Genomic DNA, 16,420 nt, shown 5'->3' on the forward strand with positions numbered 1-16,420 from the left:
TGCGTTTGTGTGATAGCAGATAGCATTTTGGTTTCAGCATTGGAAAATGGAAAACTTCCCCAGGTAGGCCGTCCACCCCACCCCTGCCCCCCACCCCTGCCCCCCACCTCTGCTTGCAACAGAAACAATGAGCTGCCATCCGACTTGACTGTTGTCAGGGGCAAAGTGCGTCGCTTTATTGCTTTGCTTAACTGTCAAGCCCATTCCCGGCCCATGTTTTTATGAAAAATCAAGTCTCATCTATATTAAATCAAAATGGTGCAGAGGCGTTTTGACACACGCTGATGTGATGCTGAAGATACTGAGTTGGTGGATGTTGAAAGGGTCCCCGCTATGAGGGAGAAACATATCTACAGTCAATTTGAAACTGGCATTTCAGAGCCACAGTCTTGGAGTCGGGCTTTAAGATCAGAGAGACACAAGGAATGCATGGCCCCATCATGATCTTGAAAATCATTCACTTAGCTGGAGAACAGACATGCACATACGCAAATACACACATAGTCACGCTTAACTTCTTTGCGATCGGTGTTCCTTCCCCGGGACGTTTGAGCTAACGTAGGCTAATGCAATTAGCATGAGATTGTAAGTAACAAGAACATTTTCCAGGACATAGACATATTTGATATTGGCAGAAAGCCTAAATTCTTGTTAATCTAACTGCACTGTCCAATTTACAGTAACTATTACAGTGAAAGAATACCATGCTATTGTTTGAGGAGAGTGCGCAATTTTGAACGTGAGAAGTTATTAATAAACAAATTAGGAACATTTGGGCAGTCTTGATTTAACATTTTGAACAGAAATGCAATGGTTCATTAGATCAGTCTAAAATGTTGATCATACACTGCTGCCATCTGGTGGCCAAAATATAAATTGCACCTGGGCTGGAATAATACATTATGGCCTTTCTCTTGCAGTTCAAAGATGATGCTACAAAAAAAAGAACGGTTGTTTTTTCTTTGTATTATCTTTTACCAGATCTATTGTGTTATATTCTCCTACATTCCTTTCACATTTCCACAAACTTCAAAGTATTTCCTTTCAAATGGTACCAAGAATATACATATCCTTGCTTCAGGGCATGAGCTACAGGCAGTTAGATTTGGGTATGTCAGTTTAGGCTGAAATTGAAGAAAAGGGGAGGATATTTAAATGTACGGCACCTCTAGTCTTCTCTATTGTCCGGGCATAACCTTATTGTTACACACAACACAATGCAGAGAAGACCAGTTTATCGTAGATAAAAGGCTTAACAATACATGTTTTGGGGTCTCAATCAAAGCTGTAATATGTACTGTAGTGCTGCTTGGTCACACTAGCTCATTAGTTGAGCATTTGCATAATAAAGCAATTCGATGCAAGTACTATGAAGTTATTGAGCAGTTATGCTGCTAAACTATCTAAGTCCACACCCAGCCTTAATTACAGTATACTATGTACTTTTTCAAGCTGTATAGAGTGCTAATGAGAAGTCTTGTTAAATTAATATCGACTCGACTTTGTGCTGTTGCAGTATCTTTTGGTGGCCTTTCTCAACTCTGAGTCTGATCATTTTGTGAGAGACAAAACAGATTAATTTCCTACTGTCAGCATTTTATATACTTCAAATCAATTGCATGGCATGAGAGTTGAGAACCTTGAGTAACAAGCAGTCTAGGAAGAACAGGACTTTTGCTTAGCTGTGCTGTTTGGCACATCCCTGAAGCAGAGCTTGCAAACGCAGTCCCCTCTTTTGTTTGGGTGCTGGTTGGTTGTAATTTACGTAAATAATGGGTTGGTGTACTTTGCATTGGGCAACCCTCAGTGTTTGAGAATCACACCCCATTCCAAAATAGTGGGTCTTCCTAAACTCTAGCTCTACCATTTATTGGTCCTGTACTGTACCACATGGTTTAAATGGTGCCCTTTAGATTGAATATGATTGCTCCTTTCAATGAATAATTCTCACAATATTGACCACAGAGTGTGAATATATTTCTCAATTTCATTAAATCCACACAAAAGGTAGAATACGATTTTTATCAATAAAAGAGAGTGAGATAAGTATTGGTTAAAGTATTGTTGAAGTTGATTTATGAACCAGTATGTTGGATTGTAATCATGTTAAAGTTACAACTTAATACAACCATGATTGGTATTAAAACGACAAATTAATAAATACAGTCAAATAAAGGATTCGATATAATAAACATGTCTGTTTAGTTCAGCCTTTGTTCAGAGATGGACAGAAGTAAAATGAAGTGCATGTTGATGCCTGCAAGTCGAACACTTTACATTAAGCTGCTTAAATACCACATAGGTGAAACATCTACCCTTTTTATAACATCAGAGTAATTACCAATAACTACACAGTAACTACACCTGTAACAAATATGGTTCACAATTAAAAACAATTGAAATAGCTATAGACTAACTGCATCATATAAGGGCAACTTAATGTAAAGTGTTTCCAAATGTTCTTCATTGACACAAGTGTGCTATCAGTGACAAGCAGAGCTAAAACGTTCCGCAGTAAAGACATTTCACACTGTTGTAAAGTGATAACATTGTTAGGTCATATTACACTGCTCGTTTTCAAATCAAACATTTTGCCAGAAACACAAATCAATTGCTTTTAGAAAAGTAGTTCTGCAGCAGAAATAAAGTGGGCAAAATATGTGAAAAGAAGAAAAATAACAGCCTCGATCTGCACTTTGTTAAAGTTGTCAGAGTAGGCCTGAATGCGATCCCTAACTTCCCCTCACATGGTTTCTTTACATTGTCTCAGTGTGCCTTCATCTGTCCGCTATGGGCCAAACACGACAGTGGGATTCACCTCAGAGACACACTGAAAGATTGAAGCCTTTCCTTCATATTAGAAAAGTGAGCATGTTCATCAGCGACGATAGGAGCTTTATTGAAAGCATTGTCCATCTGCCTGTGTCCATAGAGACAGCCCCTCTACCCTCCAAGACCTATGTTTACAATGCCTCAGTTATACTATCAGTGAGACCCTACGTAATACCATCATTATATCATGAAACCCCTACAATGCCAGTAACTAGAGGGCCTGCATGGAACTTTCCACTGGGTGGCTATCCACTACACTCACTCTGGCCTGTGGTCTGTGGCATAACAAGACCACCTCATCCCCATGGCAACCTCCATATCCTCAGCTGACATACAGTTGCCTACATTCATGTCTGGCCTGGCTGGTTACAGACACCATTACAATAATACTGGGTTTCAGATAATAGGCATCGGTAAGGGAATATTACGCTTTAACAATGTACATCGGCAGCCTCTGATGGTCAGTCTTTCATAACGTAGCTTTGATTCGTGGCCAGACAACTACTGAACAAATGAGCATATACTTCCTGTCATTTTCCTCCTCCTTACTGTGAGGTACAGTACTACCATATAAGACTGAGATTCCACCACACTCTCCAGCGATGATGTCATGTGAAAGCCCTGTATTCCCAACATGTTAGTTACCATGTCATCTTCTTATGAAGAAATTCCTAAATTATATTTGAAAGTAGTATTTGGGTATTTGTTGATATGAATATTTAGTTATATGACCAACAGAAATACGGCCAAAACAAATGGAGAGAAAACGGTCACACAGACGTCAACTTGGTTCCGAAGGGCAACTTAGTTCAACTCCCTTCAGTTCATTCTCGCTTCCAGCTTCCATTCCCAACTTAAAGGGTATTGCATCAAGCCTATCCTATGAGCACATAAAGGTCTTCAAGGAGGGGAGACTTGGACTGATGATACTCGAGGGTCATGGGCGACAGTTCCCACTACCTCTTGGTGGTATGTTTAGTGGACATGCACAGTCAGGGTCTAACACTTCTCTTCCAAGTGGGCAAGGATGTGAGGATGCCGTTGGTCTAATAGTCTATAGGGCTTGCATACAGAATTGTTAAGAGTTATTTTGTCTTGCCTATTACAATCAACATTATTCTCTTATGTACACAATATAGAATAAATTAACTACAGTTTTTGTACATGCTTATATATTTCTGAAAACCCCTAATGTAAAGAAAGCTTCGTACATAAGGCATAGAATATGTACAGACCTGGTCTAAATGAATCAGTATCAAACCTCTTCCTGTCAAATATTCACACTTCAGCAACAAAACAAATATTACATACAAAAAATACAAATGCAAATGCCCTAGAATATATACTTTTATATAGGTTTTAATCTTTGAATAAAAAATGTATAATAATAATAATAATAGGAATTTGTATTTTGAAGAAGAACAAAAAAGTTTTCAAAACATGCAATTGCCCGCAGAGGTTTCCAGTCCAGCCATTGTCGTTTACCAGCTATCTTTGGAAGGTAAATGACCCGACGAGGGCCTAAGCTGTCCTTGTTGCAGGGCTCCTCGGGCTAGACCGTCCCCTTTTCTGCCCTGGCCCTGACCCCTGACCTCTAACCTGGGACCAGCTCACCTGGTCAGCCAGTCATGAGAAGAGATGCCACAGTACGGTTCACACAGCCCCCCTGGCCCTAGGTTCTCTCGCTCCCCTTTACACTTTGGACTCGCTCTCTATGTTAGCAATGTCACCATTCCTCTCTGTCTGCTCCTCCAGCCCCTCCTCCTGGGTTATCAGGGTAGTAGTACTCTTCTTCTCGCGGCCTTCAGGTTCCAGCACCCCCTGCTGGCTGAGCTTGCTGGCCACGGACCAGGTAAGGGGCAGGCGGGCGCGGCAATTCATCTCGGCCAGCTCTCTGGCACTGCAGCTGGGTGTGTTGGTCTCATGGATGTCGTGGAAGCTGTTGTAGTCCACCTCGTAGAAGCCATCCTCCAGTGTGAGCACGGGCATGAAGCGGTAGCCCCACTTGATCTCGCTAGTCACGTACGAGCTCCTGGCCTGGCATGTCATCCCTGTGGGACAGAGAGCAGAGGGCACTTAGCCTCCTCTAGAGACGGACAAAAACACTGTCTAGTTGTGGATATGACTCATTTAATGTCAGCGTCATTACAAGATAATGACACACACAGGTATACAGGCACTTTATGAGCAACAATGTTATATCAGGTTATCATGTCAATAAACATTGTTAAGCGTTAGCAATCAGTGATCTCTGGCTACGGTCATATGTGCTGGGATTAAGTAAATTATTAATTGCTGATACAGTTGGACACTCAAAACTGAGCACTCATTAATATATCCAGCCCTATCCAGTCCACACAACACTCAGGAAGGGTTGATGTATTGAACATACTGTACAGAGACTATTAATAACTCTTAATTATGAGCATAGACACTAACCAGACTCTGGCTTGAGCTTTGATGCAGCAGTACACTGTAAATGTACCCCAGAGACATACAGTAAGCGTTTATATCCTCATCATTCACGTGCAAGGCTGCACTCTAAGTCTAAGTTCTGTGGACAGTAGTACGGCTGGCTTGTTAAAGCTTACGTTGCTCATGTATATTCAGAAGACATACAAGTGGAATACAAGCGCAGCAGCTGTCCAAGTACTTATTATGTACTTAGTGCATGTGGTCGGTAAAACATCACTTTCCTTTTTGCATTTGGAAGTTGATAAGCCAGCTCATTTGAAATTCCCCAACATGATCTGAATTACAATAACATGATTTAGGTCTTACAATTGACTACTGAGCATTTGCAAGGCTACAGTATGTCATCTTTCACAATCACAAAACCAAACCAAAGCACTTTGACCAGATTTTATTGTCACTCATTAGAATGAATGGCTGCTAGGCTCTGTGTGTAGACTAAGTGAAGCCATAATTTATTATATTTCTCAAGGAAAACAGGCTACTACTTCAATTAATCATTTATTGGGTCAAATTTAATGATATGTTAAAAATTACTCTAGAAAGTCTCTGAATTCCTTGCCTCATTAGAGAAAATTCAAGTTGGCAATTTAAAATATTTTCCCCATTTTACAGGAAAAGATAAGGAGGGAACATCTGAAACATTTGACGAAAAAATGTAAACAGTACTACTTACACAAGAGGACGAGCCTATAATCATTAATAGATTAGCCCTCTCATAACTTAATGATGAGTGGACTCGTTTGACCTACATTTTTTTCCCTATCCGGCAGGTTTCATAAGACATCTTAATAAGAAACCGTTAAACAGGCACTGAATGACAAGCAATGTCCCAATTTAGATAGTTGTCATGGCTAACCAGCCCCATTGACACGTTTAATGCTGCAGGGCATCAGAATGGCACAATTATTGAGATTATAGCATCAAAAGTGGAGGGAGGTCAATGGGGGATTCATAATGAACATGCAATTCAAGAATAATTGGTGCTCTGGAGCGCAGCCATCAACAGGATATTGAGTAAAGCGAAGAGACGGTATAAAGGACTATATCATAATGACTATATCACATGAGTGTGTTTGTGTCTGTATCGTGGTGGTGGAGGAAGGGCTGGTACATCTCGTACTGCAGTTCCATTTGGCAGATGATCCTGAAAATGTGCAGCACCAACGAGCAGCTGGTACGCTGCAGAAACAATATGGCGTACTGTACCATAAGGGTTCCAGCAACTATGTCTAAGCATGGATGTTGAACAAAATCTGCTGCTGTGAGGTGTAACACACACAGGTCTCTCAAACTACGACACAGACAAAAAGAGAGAAGTTATATAATTATCCTGCTTGGAAACCATTACAAACTGTTGTTCCTGTCATGCACCCTAAATGACAAAAGTGTCCAGAGCCTTTCTTCAAATTCAATTTGACAAAGTGCAACATATGCATTTCTATCGCTAGGACAGTTTAATAATGTCTTCAATGAAGACATGCAAGGGGTGGATTCAAATACATATAAACTGGTTGAGAATGCCCAGCCGCCCAAGAGAGACAAATTGAGTGGAGTACAGCAATTGTTGTAGGTGTTACTCAGACCCAGCAATTACTCAGCTTCAGGAAGCCCCCTCCTGATCCTGACACTGTACCAATCACTGGCCCAGTGTCTTTACACAACCTGAACTAAACCAGGCAGGGGAGTAGGCTACCGAGGATGTGAAGCCTTGAATGGGGGCCTGAGACTGAGACATCATTAAAGGGGGCTCACAGTGCAGTCGATAGGTACCTCAGTGGCTGATTACTCTCTCACAGCCGAGAGGCCCCTGAGCAAGACACAGGAGAAAAACACTGACGTGCTCAAACGCAGGAATTTCAACGAACAGCAACAGCCCAAAGGTGAATGGAGAGAAAGGCAGGCAGACACCCACACACAGTCCTAGCTGAGCACATTTATATAACCCACGCCCCAGTGCCAGGGCCGATTGCAGTGTGTGTGTGTGTGTGTGTGTGTGTGTGTGTGTGTGTGTGTGTGTGTGTGTGTGTGTGCGTGTGCGTGTGCGCGCGTGTCTGTGTGTGTCTGTGCTTGTGGGCGCATGTGCGTGTGTAACGGAGATAAGAACATAACGTAAGCTCACTCCACAGCTAGCTTAAAATGTTGCCAATGGTGCTATTGAATTGGATCCTTTTCTATAGCTCAGCTGGTTCATACGTTATCAAGCGGGCGATCATGTGTGTACAAATAATACAAATGAAACATGAACAATTCATTTTTACGGCAGACCAGTCTCTTGGACCTCTGCTCAGCTTCCCAAAGAGAGATATACTGTCGAATGGTGACAGATAGTGGAGACAAACTGAATAAAGCATTAATCCATACCACAACATGCTATTAAAATGTATATACTGTATCTATTGAAAATGTAGCCGGATTTCCTTCTGGAATGCAATGGTAGATTTATACACTGACGTTGTCTCATTCAGGCAACTTGGTAACAGGTAGATCTGTAAGGCTGAGAGTCTTTGAGCTAGCTGTTTCAGACTGCATCTGTTATCAATCAGGAGCAGACTGCATCTGTTATCAATCAGGAGCAGACTGCATCTGTTATCAATCAGGAGCAGACTGCATCTGTTATCAATCAGGAGCAGACTGCATCTGTTATCAATCAGGAGCAGACTGCATCTGTTATCAATCAGGAGCAGACTGCATCTGTTATCAATCAGGAGCAGACTGCATCTGATATCAATCAGGAGCAGACTGCATCTGTTATCAAACAGGAGCAGACTGCATCTGTTATCAATCAGGAGCAGACTGCATCTGATATCAATCAGGAGCAGACTGCATCTGTTATCAAACAGGAGCAGACTGCAGTCACTTTACATCTCCCAATAAATGACTGTAAGTCAGTGCAAGGTGGCAGTGAGAGGGAGAAGGGTCTGTCTGTAAGACAGGGAGGACTTTTATAACTGGAAAGCCACCCAACTTACTACTGATGTTTAGTATGGATAGGCCTGGCAATGGGGTTATCTTCAAACCCTATCCTGACTGAACACTAACTCCCAGTTGGACTGTGGCAATGACAGTTAATAAAGACATTGGTGATGCAGAGGGAGAGAGTAGAAAGAGAAATCCCCCTTCTAAAGTCCTGACTCACATCTGAGGAGCAAACTCTTCTTCCTCATTCCTAACACTGAGTCAAGTTCATTGCATCGCATAACTAGTTGGCCTAATTCCATATGGAGAGAATTATTCCCAGAAACACCATGAGCTGTTCTATGTGTGTGTGGGTGTGTGTGCGTGCGTCTGCACGTGAGTAAGACAAACCTGGAACATAAATGTCTGGCGGACACATAGCCTATGACCACACAGTCTCCTCATCCTGCTGTGGCTACATGTGTGTATGTGTTTGTGTTGCATACTGTACATTCACAGCCCTCATAACACAGAACAGGTCAGCTGTGAAAATGGCCACAAGCTGTTCCTGTTTCTCATCATGCCCTCCACAACCTTGCGACCCCTCCCCTGTCACCCGAAACATTCTCCTTCACGCCACTGCTGCTCCGGTCTGTACATGCCCTGGGCTGAATGACAAGGCACCGCTCCCACTATCCATCTGCAATGACATCAGATGAGCATGCTATACAGGCCACTGCCACTACCACAATAACACACTGGAGAAATAATTCAACATTGAGTCTGGCCTCACAATGTTCTAGAAGTCTAGTAGAACCTTCAAATTAGGGGGAAGGGAGTGAATTGATGGTTTCAAATATAATCTGTGGTTGCACCTGTCTATTTAGGTAAATCTGACCTGCATGTAGACAATATCAGCTACTTTCAACTTTCCCAAAACAATGACTGTTCTCTACCTGACCCCTGTAGTTAGTTTAACATGTAGAGATGAGAAAAACTGCCGCCCTATCCACTCAAACCACCAAGGTGTTGGGGCAAAGGGACACACACAGTAAACTAGTTGCATGTTGGGTCTGTGATACCAGAGAGTAGTAATGGCAGTCAGTCAACACCTAAAACCCCTTCCGTCCTCCTCCCTCCATTCCTCTCTCCTTTTCTGACAATGTTGGGGTTTGATTATATGCACTGTAGTCTGCCATCAACCACTCAGTTGGCATCTCCCTCTCTCCATCTCCGGCTCCTCATATACATTACTCACAATGGTGCTAATCAGAGACTACAAACAGGACAATTACACATGCAGCCTGGCCCCTCGCAAACAGTCATTATCCAATGAAACAAAGTGTGCCCCCCTCTGCCCTCTGCCCCCGACACCTAGGTGATTTAGCGTTGAAAAACAGAAGCATATGCAGAAAAGTACCTCATACCTACTGTAAATATGATCTTATGGGCTATTTTGCTTCCACTGGTCCTGGGGCCCTTGTTAGAGTCAACGGCATCATGAACTTTACCCAGTACCAGGACATTTTAGCCAAAAACCCAGTTGCCTCTGCCAGGAAGCTGACACTTGGCCGCAAGGGAATCTTCCAGCAAGACAATAACCCCAAGCACTAATCAAAATCCACAAATAAATTGTTAATTGATCACAGGGGTGAAAACAGGGGTGCCAATCATTTTGACCACTATCTTTTTAATTACTTGTTAAACAAAATATATTTCTCTGAACAGTTGCTAGTATAAAATAATATAATTTCCCCTTTTTTGTATACAATATAGCAGTGTTTGTATTATTTACTTTATGCAGTCTTTTTTGCTCAACTCTTCTCAAGGGTGCCAATAATTACAGATCTGACTGTATAAATGACAGAATTTGAGACAAGCATGTACCACATGGCAACACCATATTAAAGTACTGGCCATATTAAAAACAATCAAAATAGAGCATGTGCGCCTACGTACAATAAATCTCCCTCTGTAAGAACAGAGTTCTCGCCTAAAGTAAAGCAACTACCCACAAGCAGAATTGGTGGAACATAATAGCTAATAATAATCAGATAGCTATTGGCTGGTGTGGCCTGCTGTTTAGATAATAGAGCTTACATAACCACAGTGGGCTTTCCTGCTTGCTCACTTCGTATGCTCACAGAGAGTCAAGCTTTACACTCTCTGTCTCTGTCTGTCTTACACACACACCCACACACACGCACACAGACACACATGCACACACACACATGCACACAGTAACTGCAGTTGCCATGGCAACCTTACAAACCATCACCGTCGCTTAGAGAGGGAGATAGAAGCAGAAGGAGGGAGGAGGGGGGACTTTTCTTCATGTTCCAACAACAAGATGGGGAATTATCCTTGTCTGCAGCTCTTTTTCCATGTCTAACCGAAATATTCACTGTTCTTTGATACAGATATGGTAGAAGTGATGCAGAGCCCTGCTCTAAAGTATTACCTCTGTTGATAATGGTACCCGAGGTATAGTGAATCTGGGATAGTTACCACTGGTATTGATTTAAGCGAAGTGGAAAGGGCCAAATGCAGCAAACCAGAAACCTGCTTCTTTATTGCATCTCTACACTTTCAACCTCATCACTCCATCCACTGACCGAAGAGTAATGTGACTGTTTGACCGAATGGCTGCTGAGACACTGAAGACACATAATCTCATTCTAACTTTCTTTAACATATGTACTATGAGTACAACAAAATCAAACCAGAAACATCAACCAACCTATCAGAATAATCTGTCTGATATTGCTATAACGCAGTGCTTGTGGTGGTACATGTGCTTTCCATGTTTGCTGAGAAGGAGAGTAACGAAAGAATAAATGTTCACAGCTACTTCAATATGCCGCTACTCTGAGGACCAATAGCCAATTGATTTGGTTGCTTCCATTGTATGTTTCACTGCTATAATCTATCATTATGTTATGAATGAATATAGATCATACAGTCAATGTTGGTTGCTGTGGTAATCTCTCAGAGAAACATAGACTGTAACAGATTTATGTTAATTAAACCCAGTCAAAATGTGCTTAACTGCCACTTCATCAAACAGTGTGATCACTGGCTCCTGTCAGTGATTACCATCAGACTTCTGAAACACGGCCTGTGCTGCAGCTACGTATATCTTTTCACTGAAATGCACAAAGCTTAAAAAATCAGACTGGTTCATTCTGACACCAAATCTCACTTTATTTGATCTATATATCTTTGTCTTTACCCTAGTGGTATGCCAGAGATGTGGTATGCTAGGTACCAAAAATAAGAGAACAAAATCAGCTGGGATGTGTTAGGGCCTGCTTACTGCCCCTCCAAAGTCAGCCAGCCAGCAAAGCCTTCCTCTCTTGGACATTTTAAACAGTTAAGAAACAATGAACAGCAGTATATTGGGATCTAAATGATAACACCAGATCCAATCAGTCAACTCCTCAACACTGTGGGTCCTCAAGTAAGAGGGTACATTTATTTATTAACAGCTGATAAAGACCATTGGGAGATTAGAATGATCAAGCAATTTCCATTGCTTCCAACGATCCCCCCTCTCATCATCTCCTGAGAAACCTTTTGTTGTAAATGCCCACAGGCATGAGAGAGGCGTAAAATATGAATTGTAAAACTTTTTTTTTTATTCAGAGAGAAGATCATTCACATTTTACAACCCACACAATTACATTAGTATTGTATTGGTCTTTTATCATTGTAGGCTCGACCCTAACTTATGTGCTCTCTGTCACCTCTGAGTCTGCAGGGCAAATGTCCCAGAAAAACAAGGGAAAAAACCTTAAGGGCCTGTCAGCCCTTCAAGAGGCCAAAATGCCCCTCTCTCTCTTACAGCATCCAGCGGACTGACTATTGAAATGTGTGTTAGTGATTCTATTGTATCCATGTTTGGAATTTATCTGAAACTTGTCCCCTGAGGAGAACTCTGATGCTATCTATATGGACGTATGATCTCTGTGGTAACTTGTATTCGTTCAGAGTGAATCTCAACACTGTATGCACATTTTTTGCACCAATTCGTTTACATTCCTGTTACTGAGCATTTCTCCTTTGCCAAGATAATCCATTCACCTGACAGGTGTGGCATATCAAGAAACGGATTAAACAACATGATCATTACACAGGTGCACCTTGTGCTGGGGACAATAAAAGACCACTCTAAAATGTGCAGTTTAGTCACACAACACAATACCACAGATGTCTCAAGTTCTGAGGGAGCTTGCAATTGGAATGCTGACTGCAAGAATGTCCACCAGAGCTGTTGCCAGACAATTGAATGTTAATTTCTCTACCATAAGCTGCTTCTAACATTGTTTTAGAGAATTTGGCAGTATGTCCAACCAGCCTCACAAACGCAGACCATGTGTAACCACAGCAGCTCAGGACCTCCACATCTGATTTCTTTACCTGCAGGATCGTCTGAGACCAGCCACCCGGACAGCTGATGAAACTCTGGGTTTGCACAACTGAAGAATATCTGCTTAAACTGTCAGAAACGTCATTTTATAGAATTTGGCCTCACAACCGCAGACCACGTGCATAAACCGTCTCCTCGTCGTCCTCGCCAGGGTCTTGACCTGACTGCAGTTCTGTGTCTTAACCGACTTCAGTGGGAAAATGCTCACCTTCGATGGCCACTGACGCTAGAGAAGTGTGCTCTTCACGGATGAATCCCGATTTCAACTGTACCGGACAGATGGCACACTGTGTGTGTGGTGTCTTGTGGGTGAGCGGTTTGCTGATGTCAACGCTGTGAACAGAGCCCCATGGTGGCGGTGGGGTTATGGTATGGGTAGGCATAAGCTACGGACAACAAACACAATTGGATTTTATGGATGGCAATTTGAATGCACAGAGATACCATGATGATATCCTGAGGCCCATTGTTGTGCCATTCATCCACCGCCATCACCTCATGTTTCAGCATGATAATGCTCGGCCCCATGTCGCAAGGATCTGTACAAAATTCCTGGAAGCTGAAAATGTCCCAGTTCTTCCATGGCCTGCATACTCACCAGACAGGTCACCCATTGAGCAAGTTTGGGATGCTCTGGATCCAACGTGTACGACAGTGTGTTCCAGTTCCGCCAATATCCAGCTTCGCACAGCCATTGAAGAGGAGTGGGACAACATTCCACAGGCTACAATCAACAGCCTGATTAACTCTATGCGAAGGAGATGTGTCGCTCTGCATGAGGCAAATGGTGGTCACCCCAGATACTGACTGGTTTTCTGATCCATGCCACTACCTTTTTTTAAAGGTATCTGTGACCAACAGATGGATATCTGTATTCCCAGTCGTGAAATCCGTAGATTAGTGCCTAATTTATTTATTTCAATTGACTGATTTCCTTAAATGAACTGTGTCTCAGTAAAATCTTTGAAATTGTTGCATGTTGCATTTATATTTTTGTTTAGTTTATTTTCCTTTGACAGACAATTCTCAAAACTTTCTTGATAGCCAATTCCTGTAACTCAACTATAGTCTCTATGAATCCTCTTAATGGAGTCAGATATTCAGTTTTAATAGACTTTGATCATATTAATGGCATAGTCTTATCACGGGTCTAATGTTAGTTAAACAGTGCCTTCAGAAAGTATTCAGACCGCTTTAACTTTTCCACATTTTGTTAGGTTACAGTCCTATTATAAAATTGATTAAATCGTTTTTTCCCCTTATCAATCTACACACAATACCCCATAATGACAAAGCAAAAACTGGTTTTAAGACATTTTTGCCAATTTATTAAAAATAAAAAACGGAAATATCAAATTTACAATTACAGCAATTACAGTCTTAAGTATTCTTGCGTATGACACTACAAACTTGGCACGCCTGTATTTGGGGAGTTTTTCCCATTATTCTCTGCAGATCCTCTCAAGCTCTGTCAGGTTGGATGGGGAGCGGTGCTGCAGAGGTATTCTAAAGGTCTCTGCAGAAATGTTCGATCGGGTTTAAGTCCGGGCTCTGGCTGGACCATTCAAGTATATTCAGAGACTTGTCCCGAAGCCACTCCTGTGTTATCTTGGCTGTGTGCTTAGGGTCGTTGTCTTGTTGGAAGGTGAACCTTCGCCCCAGTCTGAGGTCCTGAGCGCTCTGGAGTCGGTTTTCATCAAGGATCTCTCTGTAATTTGCTCCGTTGATTTTTGCCTCGATCGTGACTAGTCTCCCAGTCCCTGCTGCTGAAAAATATCTCTACAGCACGATGCTGCCACCACCATCCTTCACCATAGGGATGGTGCCAGGGTTCCTCCAGACGTCACACTTGGAATTCAGGCCAAGAGTTTAATCTTGGTTTCATCAGACCAGAGAATCTTATTTCTCATGGTCTGAGAGTCCTTTAGGTGCCTATTGGCAAACTCCAAGCGGGCTGTCATGTGCCTTTTACTGAGGAGTGTCCTCCGTCTGTCCACTCTACCATAAAGGCTTAATTGGTGGAGTGCTGCAGAGATGGTTGTCCTTCTGGAAGGTTCTCCCATCTCCACAGAGGGAATCTGGAGCTCTGTCAGAGTGACCAGCGGTTTCTTGGTCACCTCCCTGACCAAGGCCCTTCTCCCCCGATTGCTCAGTTTGGCCGGGCGGCCAGCTCTAGGAAGATTTTTTGGTAGCCTTCCCCAGATCTGTGCCTCGACACAATCCTGTCTCGGAGCTCTACGGACAATTCCTTCGACCTCATGGCTTGGTTTTTGCTCTGACATGCACTGTCAACTGTGTGACCTTATTTAGACAGGTATGTGCCTTTCCAAATCATGTCCAATCAATTGAATTGACCACAGGTGGACTCCAATCAAGTTGTAGGAAACAGGATGCACCTGAGCTCAATTTCGAGTCTCATAGCAAATGGTCTGAATACTTATGTAAATAAGGTATTTCTGTTTTTTGTCTTTAATAAATTTGCAAAAATGTCTAAAAACCTGTTTTCGCTTTGTCATTATGGAATATTGTGTGTAGATTGCTGAGGAAAGTGTTTTTTTTAAATCCATTTAAGAATAAGGCAATAACGTAGAAAAATCTGGAAGAAGAATATTTTCCGAAGGCACTGTATATAATATAGTCTATATATCAAATATTATTTCACTACATCATCAAAGTGCTGACATGCTTCAAACCAATATTGGCTGAATCAAATAGAAAATGACAACTGAAAAAGAACAGAGCAATAGGCGAAGAGGCTTCTCCTTTCAAAACAGCAGGCTTCTCTCATTTGAGCTCATTTACATGTATCAGCTGATATCGTCCACAAAGAGAAAAAAGGAGGAAATGGAAAGACGGAGGAAAGAGATTGATATGTTTGGCCTGCCCTCCAGAACAGAGCCAGAGAGTTACAGGATGAGTCAAGAAGCGGGAGACAGATATCGCTCAGAGCAGTTTCATAGCAGGATCATTTCTAGTTCACTCTTTGACCCAACCTTTAATGGGCATGTTATGAGTGGATGCATTCGAGCTCCCATTTTCATAGGATTTTCTGTCTGTTATTTCTAAAATATCAGTATCAGCCCAGAAACTACAGTGTAATGATTTCTTACATTACAGCTCAAGGCCAGACAAACTCTCACTGCACCCTGTGCGATGAAACATATAACACTATGCAACAAACAAACCATACTTTTCATTTAAATTGTCTTTGTGCAAATCATACAAGCTCATTCACACGCCAACACCCTGCATTTATTGAACTCTTAGGTCCGTATAGAACCAGTTTCAAGGATGCCATATACAGAAGTATTGTTCCAGAAATCATCCTGAAATGTCCTTAGTGTTGGCATTTTGTTGGCAGCATTTTTTAACAAGGTCCTGTATTTTGTAACGTGTGTGCACAGCTTCTGACGAGCTGCCAAATTCGGTCATGTCTCACCTTCTTTAGGGCTGCCTTGTTAGGTTCCGGTGTGAACCAGGTGTGGAGACCTGCTTCTCACCCCACTAAGTCACTTAGCTGCTTTTCTGCCACCTCCAAAAAGAGCCTTAGAAAATCCTCGCTGAAACTTCTTTGAAACAGTGTTTTAATTTATGGAAATGCCTGTTTGTGTTTATTATTTTATTCTGACAACCATGTCTTGCTTCCAAGTTGTCTCGGAAGGTTTTGTTTTGTCTGAGTGAGATTCAAGGAGACTGGTAAACATAACCTTCAAATATTTTTGGGGTATTGTCTGCTAGCAAGATGCACAATAAATCTGGTATTTGGACTGGAAGTAATTAGTCTGGAAT

The 16,420-nt window shown here is 42.1% G+C and overlaps 1 protein-coding gene across 3 annotated transcripts in view; it reads right to left on the reverse strand.

The window, feature by feature from the left end:
* Positions 1 to 1,641: 1,641 nt before the first annotated feature.
* LOC115154230 (G protein-activated inward rectifier potassium channel 2-like) overlaps positions 1,642 to 16,420 on the reverse strand; it is an 83,306-nt gene continuing 68,527 nt past the window's right edge. For all 3 annotated transcript variants that reach the window (XM_029700241.1, XM_029700242.1, XM_029700243.1), the window contains one exon: positions 1,642 to 4,883. In XM_029700241.1, the coding sequence (XP_029556101.1) occupies positions 4,525 to 4,883 (359 nt within the window). In that variant the 3' untranslated portion in view covers positions 1,642 to 4,524. The remainder of the gene's footprint in view (positions 4,884 to 16,420) is intronic.

Source organism: Salmo trutta, chromosome 19 (assembly GCF_901001165.1).
Source record: "Salmo trutta chromosome 19, fSalTru1.1, whole genome shotgun sequence".
Lineage (NCBI taxonomy): Eukaryota > Metazoa > Chordata > Actinopteri > Salmoniformes > Salmonidae > Salmo > Salmo trutta.